The sequence below is a fragment of the Leopardus geoffroyi genome, chromosome A2 (assembly GCF_018350155.1).
Source record: "Leopardus geoffroyi isolate Oge1 chromosome A2, O.geoffroyi_Oge1_pat1.0, whole genome shotgun sequence".
NCBI classification, from domain to species: domain Eukaryota; kingdom Metazoa; phylum Chordata; class Mammalia; order Carnivora; family Felidae; genus Leopardus; species Leopardus geoffroyi.
In genome coordinates, this window is record NC_059331.1 from 37,050,820 (window position 1) to 37,076,908 (window position 26,089).

Consider the following 26,089-nt stretch of genomic DNA (forward strand, 5'->3'; position numbering starts at 1 on the left):
ATTAGACCCGCCCCTGGTTCCCTTAGGATGCCATACTTCCCAGTTACATGCATGACAATCATCCACTGAGGAAAGGACTGGTTATACACTCACCAGCTCTCTTTCCTGCTCTGAGCATGTAGGAACACTACATTTCCCAGAGTCCTTTGTGCTTAAGTTGGGACCATGTGACTGAGTTCAGCCAATGGAATATGGTGGGAATGATGTATGCCACTTGCCAGGCATGGCCATAAACTACCTCACTCCATCCTACTGCTCTTTCCTTTATGGCTCTATATGGCCTCCACATGGCTCCCACATGGCTCAAAGTAAACGATTTTATGATGGTGGAGCTACATGATGGGAGGGACCTGAATTCCTAAATCACCATTTACTGGGTTAGGCCACTGAGATTTTGTGGTTATGCAGTAGAGCACATGACCTGCCCTGATGAATAAATTAAGTCTTTTTGCTTCTTTCCTTTACCAAACTAGGGGCTCTCTTATTTCCTGTTGTGTCTGCCACCAGCAGAGTGCTTGGCACGATGTGAGCATTCAATAAAGGCTTGTTAAGTGAATGAAAGGCAACTGGATTCAGGATGAGGACATGGGGGGAGGGGGAGGCAAAATTAGGGAGAAGTGTCATCGTCACCATGAGAGATGATGAGGGCTGAAGTGAAACAGGAGAAATGGGGATGACAGGAAGGAAGGATCTGATGTTTGTTCAGGAGGGAGAATTGACAGAACTTGGTGACTGACAGGATACGGAAGTTGAAACAAAGGGAGGCACCAGGGACCTGCCAGCTTATTGGTTTGGACACACCGCTGGCTGTTGGTGTACCGAACTTCCCAATGTACAGGGGTCGTTCTGATTATGTAGGTGAAAGCACAGCTTGTATAACTTTATGTGACTGTTGCTTCTTTGCTGACAGTACAAACGTGTGTATAAGTTTGTCCTGGAATACTGTCGGTGAGGCAGTCTTGGTGATAGGGGGATTTTCATTCTACCGTGGTTGGTAGTAATGCCATTTGAACTGTTTGGTAGGTTGAAGCTATCCTCTAAATGTTTGTGTCCTCTCAGGGGTGCTTGGGTGGCTCAGTCGGTCATGATCTCAGGTCATGATCTCACGGTCTGTGAGTTCGAGCAAGTCTTTGAGTTCAAGCTCCGCGTCGGGCTCTGTGCTGACAGCTCAGAGCCTGGAGCCTGCTTCAGATTCTGTGTCTCCCTCTCTCTCTGCCCCTCCCCTGCTCGTGCTCTGTCTCTGTCTCAAAAATAAAGAAAAATAGTTAAAAAAGTTTTTTTAAATAAATGTTTGTGTTCTCTAAAAATTCCCATCAGGAAATCCTAATGACCAATGTGATGATATTAGAAGGAAGGACCTGTGGGAGATGGCTAGGTCATTTGGGTGGTGTCATCATGAATGGAATCACCCTTCTTATAAAAGAGCCCCCACAGAGCTCCATCACCCCTTCCACCATGTGAGGACACAGTGAAAAGGTGCCAGCTATGAACCAGGAAGAGGCTGTCACCAGAATGTGTCCATGCTTGTGTCTTGATCTTGGCAGCTTCCAGAATTGTGAGAAATAGATTTCTACTATTTACAAACCACCCAGTGTATGACATTTTGTTACAGCAGCCAAAATGGACTAAGACGGTTCATATATATATATACATAAAAAAAAATACCTACAGTGATTCACACATTCTGCATGCATGTCCCTTTTCTTTTCTTTTCTTTCTTTCCTTCTTTCCTTCTTTCTTTCTTTCTTTCTCTCTTTCTTTCTTGTTTATTTTCAGAGAGAGAGAGAGAAAGCGAGAGAGCAAGTGGTCAAGAAACAGAGAGAGGGAGAGACAGAATCCCAAGCAGGCTCCCCGCTGTCAGCACAGAGCCTGACACAGGGCTCGAACTCACAAACTGTGAGATCATACCCCAAGCTGACATCAAAAGTCGGATGCTTAACTGACTGAGCCACCCAGGCACCACATGCATGTCCCTTTGCAATGCAACCTTGCCATTCTTCCATATTCTCCTTGAATATAAACTGCCTTTGTAGCTTGTTTTGTGCCAAAAGAATGTGGCATAGTGATGACGTGCCTGTGCTGACCCGGGGTCTCAATAAGTCTCACGTGCTTTATTTTAGTGACTAGGAACCCTGCCCAGGCGTCATGTGAAAAAGCCTTGGCTAGCCTGATGGCTTATGAGAAATCTCATGGGACAGAGAGGAGCTGTCCCAAATGAAGGCTGTCCCAGACCAACCAGCACCCTGGTGACCTGGCAGTTTAGCAGCAAATGCATGAGTGAGTCCAACCAAGACCAGAGGAACCATGCAGTTGAGGCCAACCTAAGTTGCCAATCTACGGAACTGTTAGTTAAATAAGCAGTTATTATTTTAAGCCACTAAATGTTGGGATGATTTGTTACATGGAAAAAACTCTCTGATACAATCTGTATTTATAGGCATTTGTTGAAGCAGAGAGACATGGGTCCGGGGAGTTGTGTGCTTTGCATCCACCCATAGCTAATTCCTGGGGATATACCTCATCATTTTAGCCAATGTAGCTAGCTGGAAAATGCATGACCCTAAAACCTATTTTGGTTTCACAGCACAGTAGGAGGGACTTGAATTATTCAGAGAATTGCCTCAAACTACCACTTTTCTTGTGAACAAACCCTACTGTGAGGTTCTTACATTAGTCATCCCAGACTCTGGGATTCGTCTATAGTAAAATGACCAAAAATTAGGCATGATAAGTTTACCATTTTACCCTGGTAAGAAATATTTACACACACACTCGCGCGCGCGCACACATACACACACACACACAAGACTAACATACTTTAGAAAGTGATTGTTACACAAATAGAGTATACAACCTTTAAAAGAGCTGCTTATAGAATATCTATTTCATCAACCATAATTTTTCTCAATTTTCTATGGACCAGTGAAAACTTAACTATGGAAAACTTCAGTATTGTTCTTGGGACTGACATTTGAGAACTACCTGGGTTTTTTTTTAGTTTACTTATTTATTTTGGTGGGGGGTCAGAAAGATAGGGAAAGAGAGAATCCCAAGCAGGCTCCACACTATCAGCTCAGAGCCCCACGTGGGGCTTGATCTCAGGAATTGTGAGATCATACCCGGAGCCGAGATCAGGAGCTGGATACTTAACCGACTGAGTCACCCAGGCACCACGAGAACTATTTTTAAAGAGAATCTACCAAAATTCTTCCTGCGGTGGGGTGCCTGGGTGGCTCCGTTGGTTAAACTTGATCTCAGCTCAGGTCTTGATCTCAGGGTTGTGAGTTCAAGACCAGCATTTGACTCCACACTAGGCATAAAGCCTAATTAAAAAAAAATTCTGCTTGCTACATTGCTGAGAATGCTTACATACATGTAAGCTAGGACTGATTTGATGTCAACACTTCAAGAGACGCCTTTGCCTGTGTAGGCAGAGTGAAACATCCCCCTGTAAGTTCCCAAATGCTTGACCTCTCATTTTGCCAGAGTTGCATCCCCTACATAGGGGACTGGCTGCAGAATTGGTGAGGCCCCGTGTTCAGAAATCATTTAAGAGTTTCATGACAATGGCATAGCAGCAGGCGAAGCATGGGACCCTCCTGAGCATGGGTTGCTGTAAGGCTGTCCAGACTGCATGCCCAGGAAGCTTGCCCTGCCTCTATATTCTATCTTTTCCTGGAGATCTGAGATCCTGGAGAGCAAGGATGTTGTCTCAGCCTTCTGTCTCCCCAGGACTCAGCCCAGTGCCTGCTACCTGCTAGGCTCCTTCAGGTTTCCTGTCTTAAGAGTGACTGTTTACTAAGCACTGCCAAAGTTCCATTTCACTGTGCTAAGTGCTCTATGCAAGATATGGAGTATTTGTAATATTCCTGGGGAAAGCACCATTCTTTTTTTAAAGTATTTATTTATTTATTTATTTATTTATTTATTTATTTATTTATTTATTGAGAGAGACAGAGAGAGCAAGCAAGCACATAGGGGAGGGGCAGAGGGAGAGAATGAATTCCAAGCAGGCTCCTCGGTGTCAGCGTGGAGCCCAACATGGGGCTTAAACTCACCCACCATGAGATCATGATCTGAGCTAAAATCAAGAGTCAGAGAGGCTTAACCGAAAGGGTCACCCAGGTGTCCCGGGAAAGACCCATTCATATCCACATCTTATAGGTGGGGAAACTGAGGCTTAGAGAGGGTAAGCGACTCATTTGAGGTCATAAACCTCATACAGAAAGAACTAGGATTTAAACATGGGGCGGTTCTCAATTGTTTGCCATGTCTGCTCATCACCTGTGTTTGGTTGTGGCAACTGGGAGGTGCTACTGGCATCTAGTGGGTAGAGTCCAGAGATGCCGCTGAACCTTCTACGATGCACAGGACAGCCCCCCACATCAGCTCCCCCCATCACAGAATGACCCACTCCAAAATGTCAATAGCATTGGGGCACCTGGGTGGCTCAGCCAGTTAAGCTACTGACTTTGGCTCAGGTCATGTTCTCACGGTCCGCGAGTTTGAGCCACTCATCTGGGTCAGGGCTGACAGCTCAGAGGCTGGAGTCTGCTTCAGATTCCGTGTCTTCCTCTCTCTCTCTCTCTCTCTCTGTCCCTGCTCTGCTCACGCTCTGTCTCGCTCTCAAAAATAAATACATAAACATTAAAAAAAATTAAATGTCGATAGCATTGAAGCTGAGAAACCCTGTCCTCATACCAAAACCAACATTTCCTAAACACAAGACACTTCATCTTATTTTCTGCATTTTTACTTTATTAATAAATACTATAATGTATTTATTATTCTTCTTAAATGGACTTTAAATTGATGTGCACCTTAAATGTTTTTCTCCTGAAGCCAATGCATTTAAACTAAACAATCTCACACCTTGTCCAGGTGGGTTTGGGACATAATACAGCCCGCGATTCAGTGAGTCTCCGAGGGCTGGCATACTCCTGGATATGCTGGGTCAGTGTCGGCCTGGTTCATTTTTTGCTGGAACAGGGTCATTCTATGCTAGTCTTTCAGAAGACAGGAGGTAACATCCTCCAAGAGAAGGCACAGTTAGCCAAATTCCCTGTCATTTTGAGAAAACTTGCAAAGGAGTTCAGTAACCACCTCCCCACCATGCTTTTGTGGTTAAAGAGAACCCACTGTGTCATTTTATTGGTGGCCCAACTTTTTGGTGCTTTGAAAATGCCCAGAGAAGCCCCTGACTGAAGCCCAGTGGAGGGGAGGGTGGTGGAGACATCATTTCCCTGAAAACCGCCCAGCTGACTGCAAGGTGTATACTTAGTTAATGCAATTAAAAAAAAAACACATACACAGAGGCCTGTGGAGATCTAAATTCAGTGTAGCAGCTTTGGTGCAAATCCTGTTTTGGGGGCTATTGGAGTCAAACTCAAGCAGAGGAAAGAAGTGGGATAAATGAGAGAGGGCCAACTGATTCCAGCTGGAATCAGCTGAGTGGAGAGGGCAGATTTGGAAATGCTGAAGGGCAAGGACCAGAGGCTGGAAGCCCAGGAAGCAAGGCCGGACTGCACCACATCGGGTGAGGATGTCTGGGGGGCTCCGTGAGCAAGGGGGCAGCCAATTCCAGAGACCCACGCGCGAGCTCCAGATGCGGAAGGGTGGCTGAGGCTAGGTGTCCAGGCCTTGCGCTGCACTGGATCTGGGCGTGCTGTGTGCCCTCCTGTAGAACGCAGGGAACGTCCCCGTGAGGTCTTAGAAGGACACAAGTGGCAGGGCCTGGGAGAGTCCCAAGGAAAGACCATCCGGGACGTGGGACGTGCCCCTGCCTGGGCCTGGTCTGCTGCCTCTTCCTTCCCCTGGGCTTCTTTGACTTCAGTTCCTCCCACGGCCCTCTCCGGGGGTCCTTACCCTGGGGCCAGTGGCTTGCCACCCCGCCTTCCCAACTCAGTCTTGGTCCTAGGCAAGTCCCACGGAGTAGAACCACCCTGGACGTGCGCCTGGCTAGAGGGCTCAGTCGGGGAAGGGAAGGGCGAGACGGCCCGGGCACCATGGAGGGGCGATCCTGATCAGACTGTGTCTCAGTTTGTCTTGGAGTGGAAGCCACTTAGTCTGTCCTTACCTAGCCCCTGTGAATCCCCCCTTCCCTGGAGGGCAGATTCGAACCTCAGCTCCTGCGCACTCACGCCTGAAAAAGCCAGGGGCTGAGCCGCCTCTTCGCCCGAAACAGGTCTGAGCCGCGTCTCCCTCCCGGAGAGGGCGCGGGAGGTCCCGCAGCCATCCTCCACCTGCTGGGAAACCCGAGCGGTGCCTTCAGCCCCAGAGGCTGCCGACGCTCCCGCCTCCCCGCCCGCTAGCCTAGCTCAGCTCTGCACCCCCGCCCCGCAACTCGCTCCCGCCAGCCCTGCCAACTCACCTCTTCCGCGCCCGCGCCTCTCGGGAGCTCGCGACCTTTCCACCCCTCGTTCCCTCCTGCCCCCTCCCCCTTTCCTCCTGCCCTCTCTTCATACCAAAAGTATTGCTTGGCTCTCTCCTGGGGACTTAGCAAGCTGGAGAGCTGAGAGGGATCCTGAGAGCGGGCGCAGGGCGGCTAGTCCGGAGCCTACGGCGTAGGCGAGGCATGCACCGACCCACTCTCCGCTGCTCTCCGGCCTCCGCCTCTCCCTGTAGGGGGCCGGACCTGCACCCAGCGCTTGTCCCCACTCGTCCTCCCCCAGCCCGTCCAGGCGCGCTCCTCCCCGCCTGGCCCCTCCCCTTAGGCGCGCTGCGCGCGGCGTCCGGGAGGCGAACGCGGGCTGAGCCCAGCGCAGGGGTCGCCCACCAGCGAGCTCCCCGCGCTTCTCCCAGCTTGTGCGGCTGGCGGTGGCTCGCAGCCCCCGGCAACAGCCTCGGCAGCTTCGGCCGCGCCTGGAGAGGCAGGCGGCCGGCCGAGCCCAGGCTGGGAGACATGATTCGTAGCGTCCTCCGGCTGCTCCTCGGCAGCTTCCTCACCGAGCTGTGCGCCCGCGTGTGCCGGGCGCAGGAGCGAGCGGGGCACGGGCAGCTGGCTCAGCTGGGCTGCGTGGTAGTGCTGGCGCGGGGAGGGGGGCGTGCGGGCGCTCTGGGGGCCGCCTCGGAAGAGGCCAGCGAGGGCGCGGGGGTCTGGGACGCGTCCCCTACCCGAGCGCCCACGCCGAACTTCTGCCGGGGCTACTTCGGTATCAGGGACCAGTGGACCAGCCGTTCAATTGTTCCTCGGGCGACTTCATCTTCCGCTGAGGGACTTGTGACTTGCGGTTCTGCTGCACGTTTTAAGAAGCGGCGACTGAACCAGAGCACCTGCACCAACTCTGACATTCCGCTGTGGCTCAACACCCGCAAGGCCCCCGGGCGCAAGGACGGCCCCCAGCACCACCCCACGAAGGACAAGACCAACCTGATCCTTTACATCATGTGCGGGGTGCTGGCCGTCATGCTTGTAGGCATCTTCACCAAGCTGGGGCTGGAGAAAGCGCACCGGCGGCAAAGGAAGCCAAGTCCAGGTAGGCTGCCTCCCCTCCACCCAACTCCGTCGCCTCCCCTCCAGGCGCCGCTCTCCCTCCTCTTCCCTCTCCACCTTTCCTTGGGCAATGGCGCTCCCCCCACCCCCCCCCCCAACCCCCATCTCCGCTGGCGGAGATCGCCTGGGCAGCCAATTTCGGCTCCAAGCGCGGAGAAGGGGCGCTGGGCTCCGCACACGTGTGGACTTGAGCGCGTGGGTGTATGTGGGGGGTGGTCTTTGCACCCCCCTCCTTCACCCTCCTGCCGCCCCTTCCCCCCTAGGATTCAAGCAGATCTGAGACACACACAGCCCGGGAGCTCAGGGCCCCGGAGTCTTGGGTTTTGGCGAAGGGTCTACCCCTGGGATTCCAGATGCCAGCTTCTAGGTAAACAGGGCAGGCGGCCCGAAAAGGAAGGGCGGCACGTGTGAGGGAGGGAAGCAGTGTGTGCCGCCTGCAACTCGTAAGGGTCGCGAAAAAGAAGCGAGGGAGGTGGAGAGAGAGAGGGAGGACGAGAAGAAAAGCCTTGCCTGGAGAGGCCTCTTCTCTCTCTCCCTGAGCTGCAAGGTTCCTGGAATTGGGACCTTGGTTGCCTTCCCGTCACCCGGACCCCTGCCCGCTTTCCGCTGTCGCCACTTCTCCCTGCTGGGGGCCAGGGCCTCCGCCCCGCGCTGCGCCCCTTGCAGGGGTTGGCGAGGACTCCAAGGGCGGGAGCCACCCTCCTGCCCCACTGATTCCTCAACTTTCCCTCAACTTTCATTACGCAAGTCCTAGTGATTGCGAGTGCAGCAGATGGGAGAAGGCATTTGGGGATTAATGGAGCGATTTTCCTTTTGCTTTTTAAAAAAGTGTCTAAATTGATTCGCACAACCCAGTAACTTTGGAGGCAGAGGGCGCAGCCACCGGGAAGCAGCCCCCAGACGCGACGCAGGCCAGGGTTGGCCGGAGGTCTCGGCGGGCGGGGTTGGAGAGCGACTGGCGGTCTTGGAACAGCTGGATGGCTGGGCGCTAGCTAGCTCCATCTTGCCCAGTGTGGGCAGCGGGGTCGCCATGTGTCCCCCCGCCCCCTACACACAGACACACACCCCTCCCCACACCTCTGGTGGGGCCCATGTGTGCTCGTGTGGATGCAGGAACTCGGTGCGCCTGCCTAAAAAACCTAAATAAAGCGACCCACCCAAAATAGGCGAAGGAACGTGACCACCTCACTAGTAATTATTTTCTGTTTATACGCAGAGTATCCGATGATTTTTTCCCCCCAGAGGGGAGGGATTTGGGGCAAGAGGTGAGAAAATTCCTCTTGGTTTGGTTCAGCAGGGAGGTGTGGGTGGATGTTGGGGTCTTGAAGCACAAAAGTTAGCTTGGAGAGGATTCAGGAAACTCTGACCAACTGAGAGAGTAACACGCTGGCCCCGCCCACCTTCTGCATCCCCAAGATGCCCTGTGGCCAGCCCCACAGGCAGGAGTTTCACTTCCCAGAAGTCCTGCCAGTCCCTGTAGGTTCCTGGGGTCTGTGTTAAGGTGAAGGAAGAATATGGAGGCAGGACTGAGGCAGGCGATGGGTGTCGCCTTGGTAGGGAGAGAGTCCCCCACGGATAGATAGGCTGACTTGCAGATTCCTATTAATTCCTCTGCTGAAGTATCCACTGAGCCTTTCCCTTGCAAACCAGCGCTTCCAGGAGCCCTCCTGGGTGTTTGGGTGGGGGGTGAAGGAGGGTAGGAAAGGCAGGAGAAGGGGAGGTGGGAAGGTGGGAGCTGAGCTAAGGGTGGGTGGCTCCCTTTGGCCTGCAGAGGGGGAAGGTGATGTGTGATCTTCAGGCTCTGTGTGATCTGGGTATTCCTGTTGAGACAGAGCTCCACCGCAGACCTGAGGGCTCAGGAGGGAATCTTATTCCTGTCTTGCCACCTTGCAGCTCTGTCTGGAGAAAGAATCCCCCCGGCTTAGTTGGTTGCAGCCACTTTTTCAGGGACCACCAAAGTGCTGGTTGGGTGTTGAATATCGGGGCATCCACACCTCTGAAAAAGCCTGGACACAACACTCTCCTGGTACACAGTTTGGAAATTCCAGAATGCCATGGAAGTACATTCTCTTGAAGAGAAAGGATAGTTGATTTTTATTGGCAGTTTCCCAGGTGTGGTTTTCAACCCCAGCTGCTGTTTAGGACCACCTGGAGTGCTTTAAAAAACAAAACAAAACAACCCTCTTGCTAGGGGCCCGCCCTAGGCAATTTAGGTCACAATCTCTAGGGTTGCTGAGTCTGTGTACTTCTGTAAAGCTCTCTAGGCTTTCCAGTGTGTGGCCAGTTACTATTACGGAAAAGGAAAGAACATTTGCCAGGCACTGCACTAGAGTGGGGTGTGTGTGTGTGTGTGTGTGCATGTGTGCGTGTGTGTGTGTGTGTGTATACACTCTGGTGCATGTGTGTGTAAACACTCCTTTAGTGTGCATGACCACCTTAAGAGACAGGTGCTATCAGTTCCCACTTATAGATGACAAAATCATGGCTCAGGTTGGGTGGCTTCTCCAAGGTCACCCAGTTAGTTATAAAACTGCAGTCCCCAGCCCCCTGATTTCAACTGTGTTTTCAGTTTGAGTGAGCATTGGGTGGGGGTGGGCAGCTTCCTAGAATGCATATTCTTGTGTTCTGTCCAGAAAGGGAAAGATTCCGGGTCAGCAAAGGTCTGGGATGAGCCCCAGAAATCCGCATGTAGCAGCCTCCCTGAATGGCTCCTCAAAAGTGGCCTGCATGTTTAAGGAAGACTGTTCTTGAGTTTGGGACTACTTTACAGTCTTGGAGATGGATGTATTAAATCCAGTGTCACTCTCTTATGTGCATTTGGTTGTGTGTTTTCTGCACGTATTTCTGCTTTGTGTATTTGTGTATTTGTGGTGCTGGGGGCTGCCCCGAGGACCGTCGAAATGCATGGTGCCCTGTGTATGCAATTAACCATTTCAAGTCCCAGCCACAGGTCAGGGGGTACCCGGGTGGCATACACACAGCTACCTGAGAGCTTCCGGGTGAAATTACCATCTCGGCCACAGCCTCTTAATTTATTTTGTCTTGGGCTGTGTGGGTCACTGAGATGAAGCGTTCATTCTCATTTCATCGGAAAGCAGCCCCACGTCACCAACTGCTCCTCGTGACCTATGCACTTGAGGCATCCTCGAAGAGACCTCTGTGATGTTGGTTTTCAGACCCAGAATCCTGGGCATGTCGGCTGCTCCCTTCTGCGCTTACTGGGACCTGAAAACAGGAGAAAGTCTCTAATTCCAGGAGCTGCAGGGGTCTTGCCCAAGTTATAGGAAGAACTTCAGAGACCCTCATTCACCAGCCACAGTAGCGTTACATCCTGTCATATGTATCGGAACAAGTGACTGCAAACAGTGGCTGGCTGTGGTTACCCAACCATGCAGACATGTTTTGTTTGGTCTGCAAGGTATTGCTATTTATGTATTCTTTCTCAAAAAAATTTTTTTAATGTGTATTTCTTTTTGAGAGAGAGAGAGAGAGAGAGACAGAGCATGAGCAGGGCAGGGGCAGAGAGAGAGAGAGAGAGAGGGAGACACAGAATCTGAAACAGGCTCCAAGCTCTGAGCTGTCAGCACAGAGCCCAACACAGGGCTCGAACCCGGGAACGGAGAGATCATGACCTAGGCTGAAGTCAGAGGCCCAACCAACTGAGCCACCCAGGCACCACTATTTATGTATTCTTATTTTTAAGTTTCTCTCTCTCTCTCTCTCTCTCTCTCTCTCTTTTTTACTGTGAAACATTTTACACATACAAAAGACAAAACTTGAAAGAAGGGTAAAAATGTCTTTAGGGTTTTTCACTCCCGGTACGACTGCCATTGGGGCCGGCTCATTCTCGGTTGTGGGGGGCTGTTCTGTGCATCGTAGGGTGTCTGGCAGCCTGCTTCGACTCCCCCCACTAGGTGCCAGTAGCACCCCCCTTACAACCCAGCTGTGACAGTTAAAAAAAAATGTCCTCAGTCATAGCCACATGTCATCTGGGAGTAGAATCACCCCCAGTTGAGAGTTACTAATCCAGGCCGTGCAATTATGAGTATCTTGTCATATCTGCTTTAGCACCCACTTTGTATTTTCATTTGCCCTCTCCCTTTCTCCCTAAATACTTCAGCGTGGATCGCCTAAGAACAAGGACATTCTCCCACACAACACAATCCCAGGATCGCACTCAAGAAGAAGGACAGAAACTCTAATACCATCAAATAGCCAATCACGGTAACATTCTCCTGGTCATGCCAGAAATGTCCTCTGGAGCTTGGGCTTCCAAACTCGGATCCAGTCAAGGCTCACTGCATCTGGGCTGTAAAATTTCTTCAGTGTCTGTCATGTATTGTGTTTGAAACCCAACTTAGAACCAAGGAGATTTCACATAGAAATCCCAATTTCTGACTTCTCTTGAGAAATTGGTACAGCTGACAACACCAGACGTGCGTTTTCCCAAGGGAGCTGTTGGTTGCCTCCCGGGGGTGACTTCCCTCTTTAGGAAGCTCTCAGGTTCTCCTCCGTCTCCACCCCCACCCAGTTCCCTTAGGGCTGGTCGGCCCCAAAAGTGTGGGCCTTTTGGTCTGTGCGTGCCTTCAACTGATTAGACGAGGCCCACCCGAGTGATGGAAGGCCATCTACTCAGTCTGTTGAATGTCAGTGTTCATCTCATCCAAACACCCATTCTCACACGCATCCAGAATGACCTTTGACCAAATATTTGGGCACCCTGTGGCCCAGTCAAGTGGGCACTTAATAGTTACCATTATAGTTATTTTAGGAACTTACTACTCAGAGTGTGTCCTGTGGAGCAGCCTCATTTTCATGACCTGGGAGCTTGAGCAGAAGAATCTTATGCCCCGCCTCAGACTTACTGAAATAGAATCTGCATTTTATCAAGGCGCCTAGGTAGCATGAATGCACATCGTTTGAGAAGCACCCAAACTATGTGCCACAAAGAGATGGCAAATCCTTGGGAGTTTTTTGGTTTACAGCACATAGTTGGTGATTTCCATGGTCTTATTTATGAAGCTTTATGGACACGTATTTTCAGATGTTTTCTCGTATGTACCCTAATCCGTACACATTTGTTGTACTAATAAGTATGTGCGTGTACCAGTGAACAGTTATTAGGTACATTATAAAGCATACATAAATACAAATTTTAAACTGAGCTGAAGGTGCAGTAAATATTATTTTAAAATTTGTAAGGGCAATGATGTCATGCAATCATTAGCTAACATCAAAGCATGATACATGTTGAGGAAAAAACTTACCATTAATAAACAGTCCATATTTTGAATATTTTACAGGAGAGTTTTGATTATTCTTGGCTGACTTTGCTTTGATCTGAATAGAGCATCGTTGTTTGTAACCTTGTGACAAGCTAGCTGTTGAAGAGAAGGGGAGAGTCGACGCAATTGTTTTCTTGTGCTTCCTCTCTCAGTATTTTCTTCAGCCTGCGGTTGTGTTATGGGGTGGGGAGGGGCGGTTTAAGCCACGTGCCTGCTTAGTGATGGTTAGCCTCGCTATCCCTAGATAATGTATCTGCGTATCTCCTCTCAGGGGGCACATAGCTGTAATATGGGCAGCATATCCCAATGATGGTGCCGGTGCCAGTCACCGTTCTTGGTCTGAGCTTCCCGATTCTCTCTGTCTGACGTGGGCATGTCAAGTGAGGGTGCCAGCATCCATACACATATTTCGTTGATTCCTCACTTTAACGACCAAAGACCATACACAGGAGTTCTCAGATTTCCTGTCCTTATGCCGAATCCTTTTATGTGGTGCGTAGAGTGAGTGGACTGTTCTTTGATGACTGATTTTCCTGGATATGGAGGAGGCCTCTTAAGAACTCTCTTCTCAGTTGCATGTCCTGGGAAGGGCTGCCTTGGGGAAAAGCATCCTTGGCTTTTGGGCTGGGTGTTCAGGAATTTCAGCACTCCAGGGAAGCCCAGGGGATTTGCAGAGAGTAGCGCTGACCAAGTTCATGGTAGCTGTCCTGATAACCTACTTTGTGAACCTCTTGAAAGCCTGAATAACATGGAATTCTGGGGGGGGGGACTCCTTAGAGAAAGTGGTGAAAGCTATGGCTTCTTACTCGAGAAAAATGCACAAACAAAATTTCCACTCAACTCCCGAGGGGTCCAGGGACCCCCTGAAGCTCATGATGAAGAACCTATTTAGAAGTGAAAAAGGCAAATCAGGTTTGGAGGGGCTTTCTTTACCTCAAACATTCCCTTTCCTGCAGCCTCCTTGAGTTTCAGACTCTGCTTACAGCACAGAGTGAGGAAGGAGGCTGAACTCTGATTTCAGAGACACTCAGGTTTGTACCTCAGTTCCTGCAGTGATGCGCCAGGTGACCTTGAACAGTTTTTTAGCTCCATAAAACAGGTAGGATAATCCTCAGAGACCTGTGCAACACGAAGCAAACCCTACACACACTGGGCACACAGAAAACACACATACACAGTTGTGGTCAGAAACACCCAAAGTGTCAGCAAATTCCCACATACAACCAATACACTCACAGACATGAAACACAGATACGCACAGATACTCCCACAGGGACACATGTACCCGAGAGATACGGGTAATACAGTCACAGACACAGAGATTTGCACAGCAGATACATGCTCATTCAGAGACACAGATACAGATACACATGCATACAGATAAACACAAGAGGAAAATGATGAGGGAGCATAAAGCAAGCTGCCAGGCCTCAAACCCCAGCCCCCACCCCCAGGTGGGATATGTGTGATAGCCCTTGGGCACTCCTGGCTGCCCAAGAACAAAGCAAAAGGAAAAAAAAAATCCCAAATGGTTAACTGATAGAGATCATAGTCCTGCAGGGCTTGTCTCCATCTATTTACAAATATCTTAGTAAATCATGAGAAAAAGGCCATCGTAATCTCCAGAAACCTATGGACTTGGTTTCCTAGAGCCCCAGCATCATCCCTCCATAGTGATGTAGGAAACTAAGGCAGAAAGAAATGGCAGGTAGAACTAAATTTCCTTATAACCTGCAGCCCATTGGCTTGAGGCCAGCAGAGTGAAACATCTCTCCCTCTGTCTTACTGCTAATGCTTTGCTAGAGGGCAAACAACCCTAGTTTGACAAGAGCTAGGCAGCCAGTATCCTGGGAGTATTCTTTTTTTTTTTTTTTTCTTTTTTTTCTTGGGAGTCTTCTTTAGCATATGAAAGTCTCATTGGAAGCTTCCCCTGGACTTGACCTCCTCCCAGCTCCATAGTATATAACTAGTCTCTCCTCCTGGTGCCTGGGCCGCTCTTCAGCCAGGGCCACTGGTCCTGTCCCCATGCTTTAATGAAATCACCTTTTTTGCACCAAAGACGACTTCAAGAATTCTTTCCCCATGAACCCACTGTCACCAAATGAAAACAACCAAATAACAGGAAATTCATGTCCACAGTCAATATACCCACAGACACAGAACTCCGACTCACAGGTGCATGTTGCAGATTACACACACACACACACACACACACACACACTCACTCACTCACTCACTCACTCCAGGACAGCTCTAGCACTCTAATGGAGGCCACTACAAGAAGAAGGGGTGCACAGACCCTGGTATGACCTGTCCCATCTAAGTTGTCATGGAAGGGGGCGTTTTCCTGGTTCCAACCCTGTGCTGGGCATGTGCCCCATGTTAGTGCCTTACCGAGGGTTGTGCCCAGGCCTGGATTCCAGAGAGTGGCCAGGGGCACAGGGTAGAGACAGGGTACACTTAGATTGGGGGTGTTGCATGGGGCCAGGTCAAGTGAGGGAGACAGGTGAGTCTCTCCAGGATCCTTGGGGTGTGTCAAAGTGGGCTGTGCCTTCTCCCACCACAATAATAGCACTAATGGCATCATCAGGACTAGTATATGACAGCATTATCATGACCACAGAGATGAATGACCGGCGGCCTGAGGTGCAGGAGCTGGGCTGTGACCTTGCTCTCTGGTTTGGTCTCAGCTTCTGTACAGGCTGACCTGGACAAAGCTGGGCTATGGGGCCAAGCATCTTTGTGTTCTGGGTCCTGTCTGTGCTGCTTGGTCCAAAAAGAGCAGTGGTGACAGGATGTAAACCCGATCATAGTAGGTTTATAGTGTCAAGAAGGAAGGATTTGTGAAGATACTAAAAGCTATTGAGCTGATTGACTTAAATAGGTGTTTCTATGATGTGTGAATTATTTCATTAAAGTTGTTTTTAAAAATGTCAAGAACTCTTATTTAATAGGAACTATGGATATTAGACCGGCTCCTGGAAGCCCTGTTAAGAGCCTGCTTCAAGCTTTGTAAGCTTAGGGTCTGTCTTAAATGTAGTTTGTTTTCCTATCAGCACATTGTTCCTATTTGTGAAGTTTGGTAGCCCTGGGAACAGAGGTAACTGGAGCATTGGTGTTGGTACAGAGTGTTAAAAGTGAAATGTCTTTGGGCTCTGTGCTTCCTGGTTTGTTGACTTCTAGCAACTTCTGAGTCAGCCCTTTGCCTCGGATCTTGGAGGCTGTCTCCCGGGACTCTGTGTCCAACTGTGTTGATGGGAGCCTCATAAGCCCAGCAGAAACTAAGTGGCTGCATCTCGCTTGGACATTTATGATAGGAAAATCACGAGGAGCGACACGATCCGGAAGTGAATGAATTGTTGTCCTTATTTTAGCTAAGTATGTGCAGAGTGTTGATTTACTCAAAGCAAGGAGGGTTCTGAATGTCCTTAGGATTGTCCAAATATAATGAAACACCTGGTTCCCAGTGTGACTATTTCACTCTATCATTGAAAAGCAAAACTTGTACCCCTAGGAGAGTGAGAGAGGCAGACAGGCAGACAGACAGACAGACAGAGAACACCATAGAGATAAGTAGATTTCTTTAGATTGGCATGTACCAGATCCTTAGAGCGGGATCTGGAAAGTCCCAGTAGTCAGGAATAACCCTTGCATTGAGGCAGAATCATTCCACACGAATGCCTCCCATCTAAATAGAATCGATTCTGTTTCTTTTGAGACTATGAAGGAGGAAAATTCTTGATTGTCTTTATGAGAAATTTCCCCCGGTACCTAGGCTGCCTCTCATAGATTGGTTCAGCTCTCTCTCCCTACCTCATCTCTGAATTCTTCCATCAACTAACTTGTCTTGCATTTCCCACCTCCACCTACTTGTGGCCGTTGACTGTGAGAACCTAGTGTTCCTGGCCTCATTGGATCTAATCTAGTTCAGCGTCACCTACCGATATCAGCTGCCAGACAGCTGCCAGAGGCACCAAGAGTGCCCACAGCCGAAGATGTTTGACCTTCGTGACAAGATGGCCTCTGTCTTTGGTGCATTTGAGCCCCATGACCAACCATTGTGCTGACAGCTACTGCTTTCTTTCAGACAGTGGCTAGTCAAAGACGGTGAGTGTGTATTTCCCACCATTACACATTTTTGTGATCTCATCTCTGAGAGCTGAAGATGAAAATGTTACAGATTTCAGAGGCTACTTTCTAGACAGGTTTCTTTGCACACGATTAAGCTTGGTATGTGAATTAGTATGAATTGCATTGCGAGTGTTTTGCTCCTAAAATGCTTCTAAGTCCAGTTTTTGTAGAATGAGATGTGTACTATTGTTTTGGTTTACCATACCCAGGAATTTTGTATTATTTGAGAGCTCCATTTTCAGAGTTGCTATTGATTGATTTTGGCACAATACCATGAAATAGAAACATGAATTCCTTTCATTGGGCTATTTGAAGATGCGTGTTCAGGTAACTTAAAATCCCACAGATATCAAAATATACAAGATCACCTGATTATGTAAATCTTTATGTACCTCAGAAATCTGACATTTTGAGTTGTGATTCAGAATCAAAGTGAACATTGAAAGAAAACATCAAAAAGTGAACCATAATGTGTAATTTATTTTCTTGGAAAAATAATCCCATATTATTATAATAGCAGTTGCCCGTCTCTCTCAGATGTATCCGTATCTGTAAACATCTTTCTCTAGAACAATCTCATTTGTATCTCTAGTACATTTTGTGTTTTTATTTCCTTCCATTCTTCCATGAATTTGGGGCACAGTTTGGAGATATTCCAAAGGATTTTATCCAGGTACTTCGTGAATGTACACCAGAAGTCATTGACTTCTTATCTACTATAAATTTGCATTTTCTTAATTTTTCTATTTTACATTGGCTTACAAATTCTTACTATTAAAACACAGTTGTAATATGTTTGTCAGCAAAATGAAATTTCTCAGTGTTGCCTTTTACATCTTTCCTACAGCTTCAGGGTCATGTAATTTGTATAGGGTAACAACACCTTTTTAAAGAATACAGTTCATTGATATTTGACATATGTAAGCAGCAATGAAACCATGACCACAAGATAGCAAACACAGTCATCACCCCCACAAGTTTGTTCCTGCTCCTTTGTAAGCCATCTGTCCTCTTGATCCTGTGTGAGGAGACATTTGGGAGGTGTGCTTATAACCTCCTGGAGGCTGCTAAAGGGTTTATAAAGATGATTCTTTGCGACAGATAGATTGTAAACATCTTTAAGATTCCTCATCATCTCTGATATTATTTCAGCCTGTCCATATTTTGCCTGACCATTTCCCTCTTGGCTCTGATGTGTTTGAAATTCTTCGGAAACATAACATTATTACTGCCTCCATGGGAACTTGTGCTTGTCTAATTTACCCCTGGAGAACTGTTTTTGTTGTGAGTATACTGAAGTATACTTATAGATAGACTTGTAATCATGAGTCAGCAGAAAATTTTAAAGTCACTGGACCTTTTATATGCACTCAGTATTACAGATATCCCTCTAATATATTCAATTTTCATTATCATTTAGATCAAAATACATTAAAATTTCTGTAGAAATGTCTTCTTTGCCTTATATGGACTTTTTTTTTAAATTCAACTGTAATTAACATACACTGTAATATCAGTTTACTCGCAAGCACACGGCACCTGCTAATCACCGTGGTGTGTGGTGATCAGCAGGGCAGCTATCAGTCCCCAGGAAGTGGCTGACTCCTGATTGCAAGACATGGATGAGGGGTCAGCAGTGTCTCTGGTAGAACAGCGAGGAAACCCTGCATTAATCCACATGTTGTGGACTTTTCCCACCTACTCGCTATCTCACAGCACCAATCCAGGTGGGCACTGAGGAAGACTAATGGTGGTAGTTTTGGAGTGAGTCTTATGAGGTCCCATGTTCCTCCCAGTGTATTGAGACAGAGCACAAGTGAGGGAGGGGGAGACAGAGAGGGAGACACAGAATCCAAAGCAGGCTCCAGGCTCTGAGCTGTCAGCGCAGAACCGAATGAGAGGCTCAAACTCACAACCCATGAGATCGTGACCTGAGCCGAAGTCAGACGCTTAACCGACTGAGCCACCTGGGTGCCCCTCCTCCCACTGTTTCCTTAGTGACAGATGGGTAGGACAGAGGTCAGTGACATGATACTGTTCCTCCCTCACCACCAAGGAGGATTTGGTTGTAAGCATCTGGCTCTTTCCGGGTCCTCAAAGCCCATGCATTCTGCCACAGAGCCCCTGACGCCTGCAGGGCCCTTCTTCCTGCCAGGTTGCGGAGGCAACCAGCCCTCCAGCAACATTGGGGTCATGGCTGGGCCACCAAGGGGTCAAGGCCTGGCTGTCCACACGCTTCCCAGGAGTGGCTTGGAACAGCAATGCTGCAGTAAAGGTCAGCATGAGCAGCTTCTGTAAACAGGATTCTCATCCACTTCAATCAGGGCCTGCGCTAAAACATGACAGGAGAGAGGGGGACACGGGACATGTGGTGCCCTGCTTCCTGGACAGGGCTGCACAGAGCAGAAAGCTGAGGGCCTATGGAGAGGCAGAGAAAGAGACAGGCAAGGAGAGAGGCACTGAGTCAGCGATGGGAGAATTGGGCATGTCTGAGAGAGTGAGACGAAGAAACAGAGGGAGACAGGAGTAGAGAGAAGTGGAGACAAAGAGGAGGCAAGGAGGAGAGGATGGAGCTGGTCACGGTGTGTGGAGAGGCTGATGGGCCATGCAGGCGGGCGCTCTGTGAAGATGCTCTTAGTGTTGGGGGCAGAAAGGGTAGGAAACCTGGGCATGACAGTTCCATGAGTACAAGGCTCCAACCTCACTGCGGCAAGCTCTGTAGAGGCCATTGCCCCTGGGAAGATGGGTCCCCCCTCATTTTGCCTGGCATGTTGGGACCCAGCCTCAGGATCGGTCATGGAGAGATGGCTTGAGGCAGAGTGTGCAGCTCATCAGCAGGTGAGCAGAGTGTGCCCCATGGGTAGGAAACTATGATCTGTCTCCCCGCCCTCCCCCAGTCCCTGCTCCATTCCCCCTGCTTAAGCATGACCTTCCTTATGTTCCAAAACCAGGAGTCAGGCATTGTGCTGCCCCCAGAGCCTGCAGCCTGGAACTTGCAATGATGGATTATTGCACTCAACCAAAAGTATTTTAGAATAAGGTCTGTATTCTCCTTCTGGAACTAGTTATGTGCAACATGATGGTGCATTGCTATTCTGACATCTACTGCTGATCTCTGGATTCTGGATTTTAAGTGAGGAGTTTAAAATGCCACAGCCTTCTCTTACATGAAAGAAGAAACCTATGTCTCCACCCAGCCTTCCTCTGATTGTGAAGACATGGCAATTATTATTTGAAGGCTCAATTGTCTACCTATGAGTTTTAGGGAAATTATTTCATCCATCTACATCCTTAAGGCACTTTTCATTGAAAATATTACCCATATACAGGTAGGAAATTTATAACAGATGTGTAGCTCCCTCTAGATGTGCATTCTGACCTTGTCCCATTTGTGTCCTCACAGACATTATTGACAACTTGAAAAATAAGCTCTCAACACCAAGATGGTGACATTAGAGAATGTGGTATGAATGGAATTTCACATGTTCTCAGTGGGTGGCGTAGTCAGTTAAGCGTCCGACTTCAGCCAGGTCACGATCTCGCGGTCCGTGAGTTCGAGCCCCGCGTCGGGCTCTGGGCTGATGGCTCGGAGCCTGGAGCCTGTTTCCGATTCTGTGTCTCCCTCTCTCTCTGCCCCTCCCCCGTTCATGTTCTCTCTCTCTCTGTCCCCCAAAAAATAAATAAACGTTGAAAAAAAAATTAAAAAAAAAAAAGAAATAATTTTTAATGGTGAAGGAGAAATTAAAAATATTGTCATTTTTAATGAAATATAGTAGACTCACCATGTTGTATTAGTTTCAGGCATATATCATGGTGATTCCGTGTGTATACATTACGCTCTCCAGGTACCTATACAAGGGTAGCTATATTGGGAAAGCATGCAACGCTTTCTTACAGGATTGACGCTATTCTATGGGCTGTACCTTGGATCCCAATGGCTTATTCATTCCATAGCTGGAAGCCTATATCTCTTTCTCAGAGGTGTCAACTTTTTTATTTAACCCAAGTATTTTGGTGCTAAACACCATGACTTGTAGATCAGCAGGTGTCAATTTGCAGTCTGTATTTCTGCGAATGCTGCTTAAAGCATTACACATGATATCACTACGTCAATAAATTCTGTTTCGTTCAGCACTCAGTAAAAAGGAGAAGGAAAAGGTTTCTTTGTGTCCCAAGAAAGCGCTTCGCTAAGACCCTTCCTGATCAGGAGAACAGGCTTCACTGGACCAGCTGCACTCTCAGTACTTCCAGCTGAGCAGCCATGGCCCTGAGCATTGCAGGAATTCCCACGGCGGCCGGCAGAGGGCGCGCACGCACCACGCCCAGGGAGGGGCCGGGCCTCTGCGTGGGCAGTGGTGGCCTGAGAAGGCGCCCACTAGGCTTTTCTGATGCAGGGCGCCCCCGGGCTGTTAAGGCTTCCTTGCTTCTGAGGACCCAGTGCCTCTGAGTGTGGGCAAAGAGCCAGAGCTGCGTTTCCAGCAGGTTCCGCCCCGGGGCCTGGGGGAGACCCTGGAGACTTCGCACGCAGCCCCTTGGCGTCTCCTAGGTGGTGGGGCTGAGTCTCGAGGCGGGGGAGGCAGGGCCTGGGCGGCTTCCCCGGAATCGCGGGTGGTCGGTTGGCGGCACAGTCCCTCGCTTTTTCTGGGCTGTTCCTTGGTTTGTTCCTCATTTCCCCTGCCGGTATTTCCCTGGAGGATCCGTGGATTCATGGGGTCCCGTGACGCCACGTCAGAGAGGCTGGGGTTGGTTTGTTCCAGGTCAGGCTTGTTTCGGGGGAGAAATCCTGACACAAATTCGGAGGAACAGGAGGCGCATTCAGTTGGGAAGTGAAGACGCCAAATGTTGACTCTCAGGACCTTCTAGAAGAAGGAGCTGGGACCCAGCTCATTTTCATAATTTGAAAATATTAGCCAAGGTGCTTACGGTAAAGTCATAACAGATGTGTAGCTCCCTGTAAGTTACATGACCTTGTCACATGTGTCCATCAAAGATATTATTAGTGACTTTTCAGAGAAGCTCTCAACATCAAGATGGTGATGTTAGAGAATGTGGGATAAATGGAATTTCACAGAGTCTAAATTAGGCATGATTATTAAAAATTTTTTTAATGTTTATTTTATTCTTTTTTTGAGAGACCCCCAGCTGGGGAGGGTGGAGAGAGAGGGAGACGCCAAATCTGAGGCAGGCTCCAGGCTCTGAGCTGTCAGGCAGAGCCTGCGGTGGGGCTCAAACTCATGGACTGCAAGATCATGACCTGAGTCGAGGTTGGACGCTTAACTGACTAAGCCACCCAGGCGCCCCAGGAATGATTTTTTAATGGCAAAGAAAGAGAAATTAAAAATAGTGTAAAGGATGTCGATTATTTATTGAAATATTGTTCACACATTTGTTGTATTAGTTGTAGGCATAAAGTGTAGACATTCCATATGTCTATAAATTATGTTGTACTTAACCACAAGTGTAGCTATCATGTGAAAGCATGCAACATTATTATTACAGGATTGACTCTATTGACAATATGCAATATTGCATATTGACTCTATTGTAGCCCTAGGACTTATTCATTCCATAGCTGGAAGCTGGTATCTCTCTCTCAAAGGTGTCAATTCTTTATCTAACCTAAGTATTTTGGAGGTAAACACAATTACCTCTTGTTCAGCATGTGTAAATATGGGTGTAAAAACAGGTGGGCTGTTTTTCTGTGAACCTTGCTGCAAGCGTTACAAATGATGTCATTGCATAAAAAAATGTGGTTTCATTCTGCACTCACAAGAAAGGAGAAGGAAAAGATTTCTTAGTGTCCCGGGCCCTGTCACTCAGACCCCTCCCAATGTGGAGAACAGGCTGATTTGCTCAGAACACCTTCAATCCCTCAGCTGAGGGCCATGGCCTTCAACATTGCAGGAATTCCTATGGTGGCCAGCAGCAGAGCTCCAGCACCACAAACCAGGAGGGGCCGGTTCCTCTGGGTGTGCAGGGATGGCCGGCAGAGGGCGCCCCATCGGCTTTTCTGACCCAGGGCACCTCAGAGCAGGAAGGGCTTCTGTTGCTCCCAGAGCTCTCAGGGCCTCTGCCACCGCCTCAGGACAGAGACCAGAGCTGCGTTTCCACCAGGTTCTGCCGCCCTCTCCAGGGGAGACCTTGGGAGCCTTGCAGCAACTTGGTGTCTTCTGAGTCGCCAGAGAGAAGCTGCCTTATTGCACTGAGTGTTGAGGAAAGGGCCCTGGGTGGCTTCCCTGCGCACTGGTCATTCGGTCAGCAGCACAGGCCCTTGCATTTTCCGGGCTGTTCCCATGTTTCATTACTCACTTTCCCAGACAGTATTTGAAGATGTATTTTGCCAAAGGGCCCGTGGATCGAGGGGTCTCATGACATCACATCATGGATGCCGTGGATGGTTTGTTCCAGATTCAGGCTGGTTTCTGGGGAGAAATCCTAACAGAAACTCAGAAGACCGGGAGCTGCATTCAGTTAGGGTGTGAATACATGAAATATTCGTCTCAGGACCTTCTAGAAGAATGAGCTGGGACCCACTTTCCGAGTCCTGCTGGAACCAAAGACCGAGGTAAGGGCACAAACTGTCCCCCACATCATACATGCTTTTATAAATTTTCATGGTTATTTTTCCAACCTAGTGAAGTGATTGAAAACTACAGAAAACCTGGTAGGTAGGTGTCATTAACCTTATGGTATTTTTTAGTTTAAATTCCAGGTGGTAAAGGTAGAGTGTAACATTAGTTTCAGGTGTAAATATAGAGCAACACTTCCACTCGTCACTGGGTGCTCATCCCAGGTGCACGTCTTAATCCCCATCACCTGTTTCACCCATCCCCCACCCCACTGTGGAACCCCTCAGTTTGTTTTCTAGTTAAGAGTCTGTTTGTTTGTCTCTGTCTCCTCCCCCTCCCGCCCCCTTTGTTTTGTTTCATTTCCACGTGTTAGTGAAATCACCTGGTGTTTGTCTTTCTCTGACAGGCTTATTTCACCCCGCACAACATTCTCTCGCTTCATCCACCTCGTGGCAAATGAAAAGATTTCATGTTTTCCGGGCAAAATAATGTTTCATTCCATATATTACAGCTCAATTTATTCATCAGTTGATGGAAACTTGGGCAGTTTCCATAATTTGGCTGTTGTAGAAAATGCTGCTGTCAACATCAGGGTGCATGTATCCCTTTGAAGGATTATTTTTGTATTCTCTATGTAAATACCTGGTAATGAAATTGCTGGATCGTAAGGTAGTTCTATTTTGAATTTTTTGAGGAATCTCCATGATGTTTTCCAGAGTGGCTGCACCAGTTTGCATTCCTACCAACAGTGCAAGAGGTTTCCTCTTTCCCCACATCCTTGGCAACACATGTGGTTTCGTCATTCATTGATTTTAGTCATTCTGACAGATGTGATGAGTTATTTCATTGTACTTTTGAATTGTATTTCCCGGAAGATCAGTATAGTTGAGCATCTTTTCATGTGTCTGTTAGCTATCTGTATGTCTTCTTTGGGAAAATATCTATTTGTGTCCTCTGCCCATTTTTAATTGGAATTCTCTTTCTTTGGGTGTGTATAATTATATATTTTGGACACTAGCCCTTCATCAGATGTCATTTGCAAATATCATCATGCTGTAGGTTGTGTTTTAGTTTTGTTGATTATTTCCTTGGTGACAGAAGCTTTTTATTTTTATGAAGTCCCATTCTTTTTGCTTGTGTTTCCCTTACCTCAGGAGATATATCAACAAAGGCGTGTGTACAGCCACTGTCAAAGAACATACTGCCTGTGTTATCCTCTGGGATTTTTATGGTTTCAGGTTTCACACGAAGGTCTTTATCCATGTTGGATTTATTTTTGTGTATGTTCTAAGAAAGTGGTCTGTTGTTTTGTGTTGCAAGTTGCTGTCTAGTTTTTCCAAAACCATATGTTGAGGAGATGGTTTTTTTTTAAGTGTATTTATTTATTTTTGAGAGAGAGAGAGAGAGCATGCAGAAGAGGGGCAGAGAGAAATGGAGAGAGAGAATCCCATGCAGGCTCTACACTGTCAGTGCAGAGCCTGACACGGGTTTCAAACTGATGAACGCTGACATCATGACCTGAGCTGAATCCAAAATTAGATGCTTCCATGACTGAGCCACTCATGTGCCTCAAGACTATCTTTTTTTTCTATTGGATATTCTTTCCTGCTTTGTTGAGGATTAATTGACCATATAGATGTGAGTTCATCTCTGGGTTTCCATTCTATTGATTTATGTGTCTGTGTGTTCTTTGTCTTTTTCTTTCTTTCTATCTTTCCTTCTTTCTTTTCTTTTCATTTCTTTTCTTTTCTTTTCTTTTCTTTTCTTTTCTTTTCTTTTCTTTTCTTTTCTTTTCTTTTCTTTTCTTTTCTTTTCTTTCGCCAGTACAGTGTTCTCATCACTACAGGTTTGTAATATAACCTAAAGTCTGGAATTGTGAGGTCTCCAGCTTTGCTTTTCTTCAAGTTTGTTTTGGCTGTCTGGGGTCTTTTGTCGTTCCATACAAATTTGGGGATTACTTGTTCTAGTTCTGTGACAAATGTTTTGTTAGGGTGATAGGGATTGCATTACATGTGTAGATTGCGTTGAGGAGTGTAGACATTTTAACAGTATTTGTTCTTCTCATCCATGAACATGAAATGTATTCTCATTTCTTTGTGTCCTCTTCCGTTTCTTTCATCAGTGTTTCATAGCCTTTAGAGTATAGGTCTTTCACCTCTTTGGTTGGGTTTATTCCTGGTCTGTTGTGGTACTTGGTGCACCTGTCAATGGGATTGATTCCTTACTTTCTCTTTCTGTTAATCCATGATTCATCTATAGAAACGCAATAGATTTCTGTACATTGATTTCTGTATATTGCGACTTGTGAAACTCATGTATCACTTCCAGCAATTTTTATGGGGGTCTTTCATGTTTTTTATAGAGAGCATCATGTCAGTTACAAATAGCGAGCGTTCCACTTCTTCCTTGCCGATTTGGTGCCTCTTATTTCTTTTTGTTGCCTGATTGCTGTGGCTAGGATTTCCAATACTATGTGGAGTAACAGTGGTGTGAGGGGTCATCCCTGCCTTGTTCCTGACCTTCGAGGAAAAGCTTTCAGTTTTTCCCCATTGAGGATGAGATTAGCTGTGGGTTTTTCACAGGTGGGCTTTACTATGTGCAGGTAGGTTGAG

The 26,089-nt window shown here is 47.9% G+C and overlaps 2 protein-coding genes and 1 long non-coding RNA gene across 3 annotated transcripts in view; 2 read left to right on the top strand and 1 right to left on the bottom strand.

Annotated features, from left to right (window-relative positions):
* Positions 1–5,472: 5,472 nt before the first annotated feature.
* Positions 5,473–6,567, top strand: LOC123607208 (nematocyst expressed protein 3-like). The gene is made up of 3 exons (XM_045496370.1): positions 5,473–5,536; positions 5,684–5,917; positions 6,185–6,567. Exons 1-3 carry the CDS (start codon positions 5,473–5,475, stop codon positions 6,565–6,567), a joined length of 681 nt encoding a protein of 226 aa, XP_045352326.1.
* Positions 6,568–6,574: 7 nt separating this feature from the next.
* LOC123607209 (transport and Golgi organization protein 1 homolog) overlaps positions 6,575–26,089 on the top strand; it is a 63,326-nt gene continuing 43,811 nt past the window's right edge. The window contains exon 1 of the mRNA XM_045496371.1: positions 6,575–7,475. Within this exon, the coding sequence (XP_045352327.1) occupies positions 6,575–7,475 (901 nt within the window). The remainder of the gene's footprint in view (positions 7,476–26,089) is intronic.
* LOC123605865 lies at positions 21,577–23,475 on the bottom strand. The gene is made up of 2 exons (XR_006715963.1): positions 23,443–23,475; positions 21,577–21,791 (listed from the first exon to the last, which is right to left on the bottom strand). It is a non-coding gene; the product is annotated as an uncharacterized LOC123605865 (long non-coding RNA).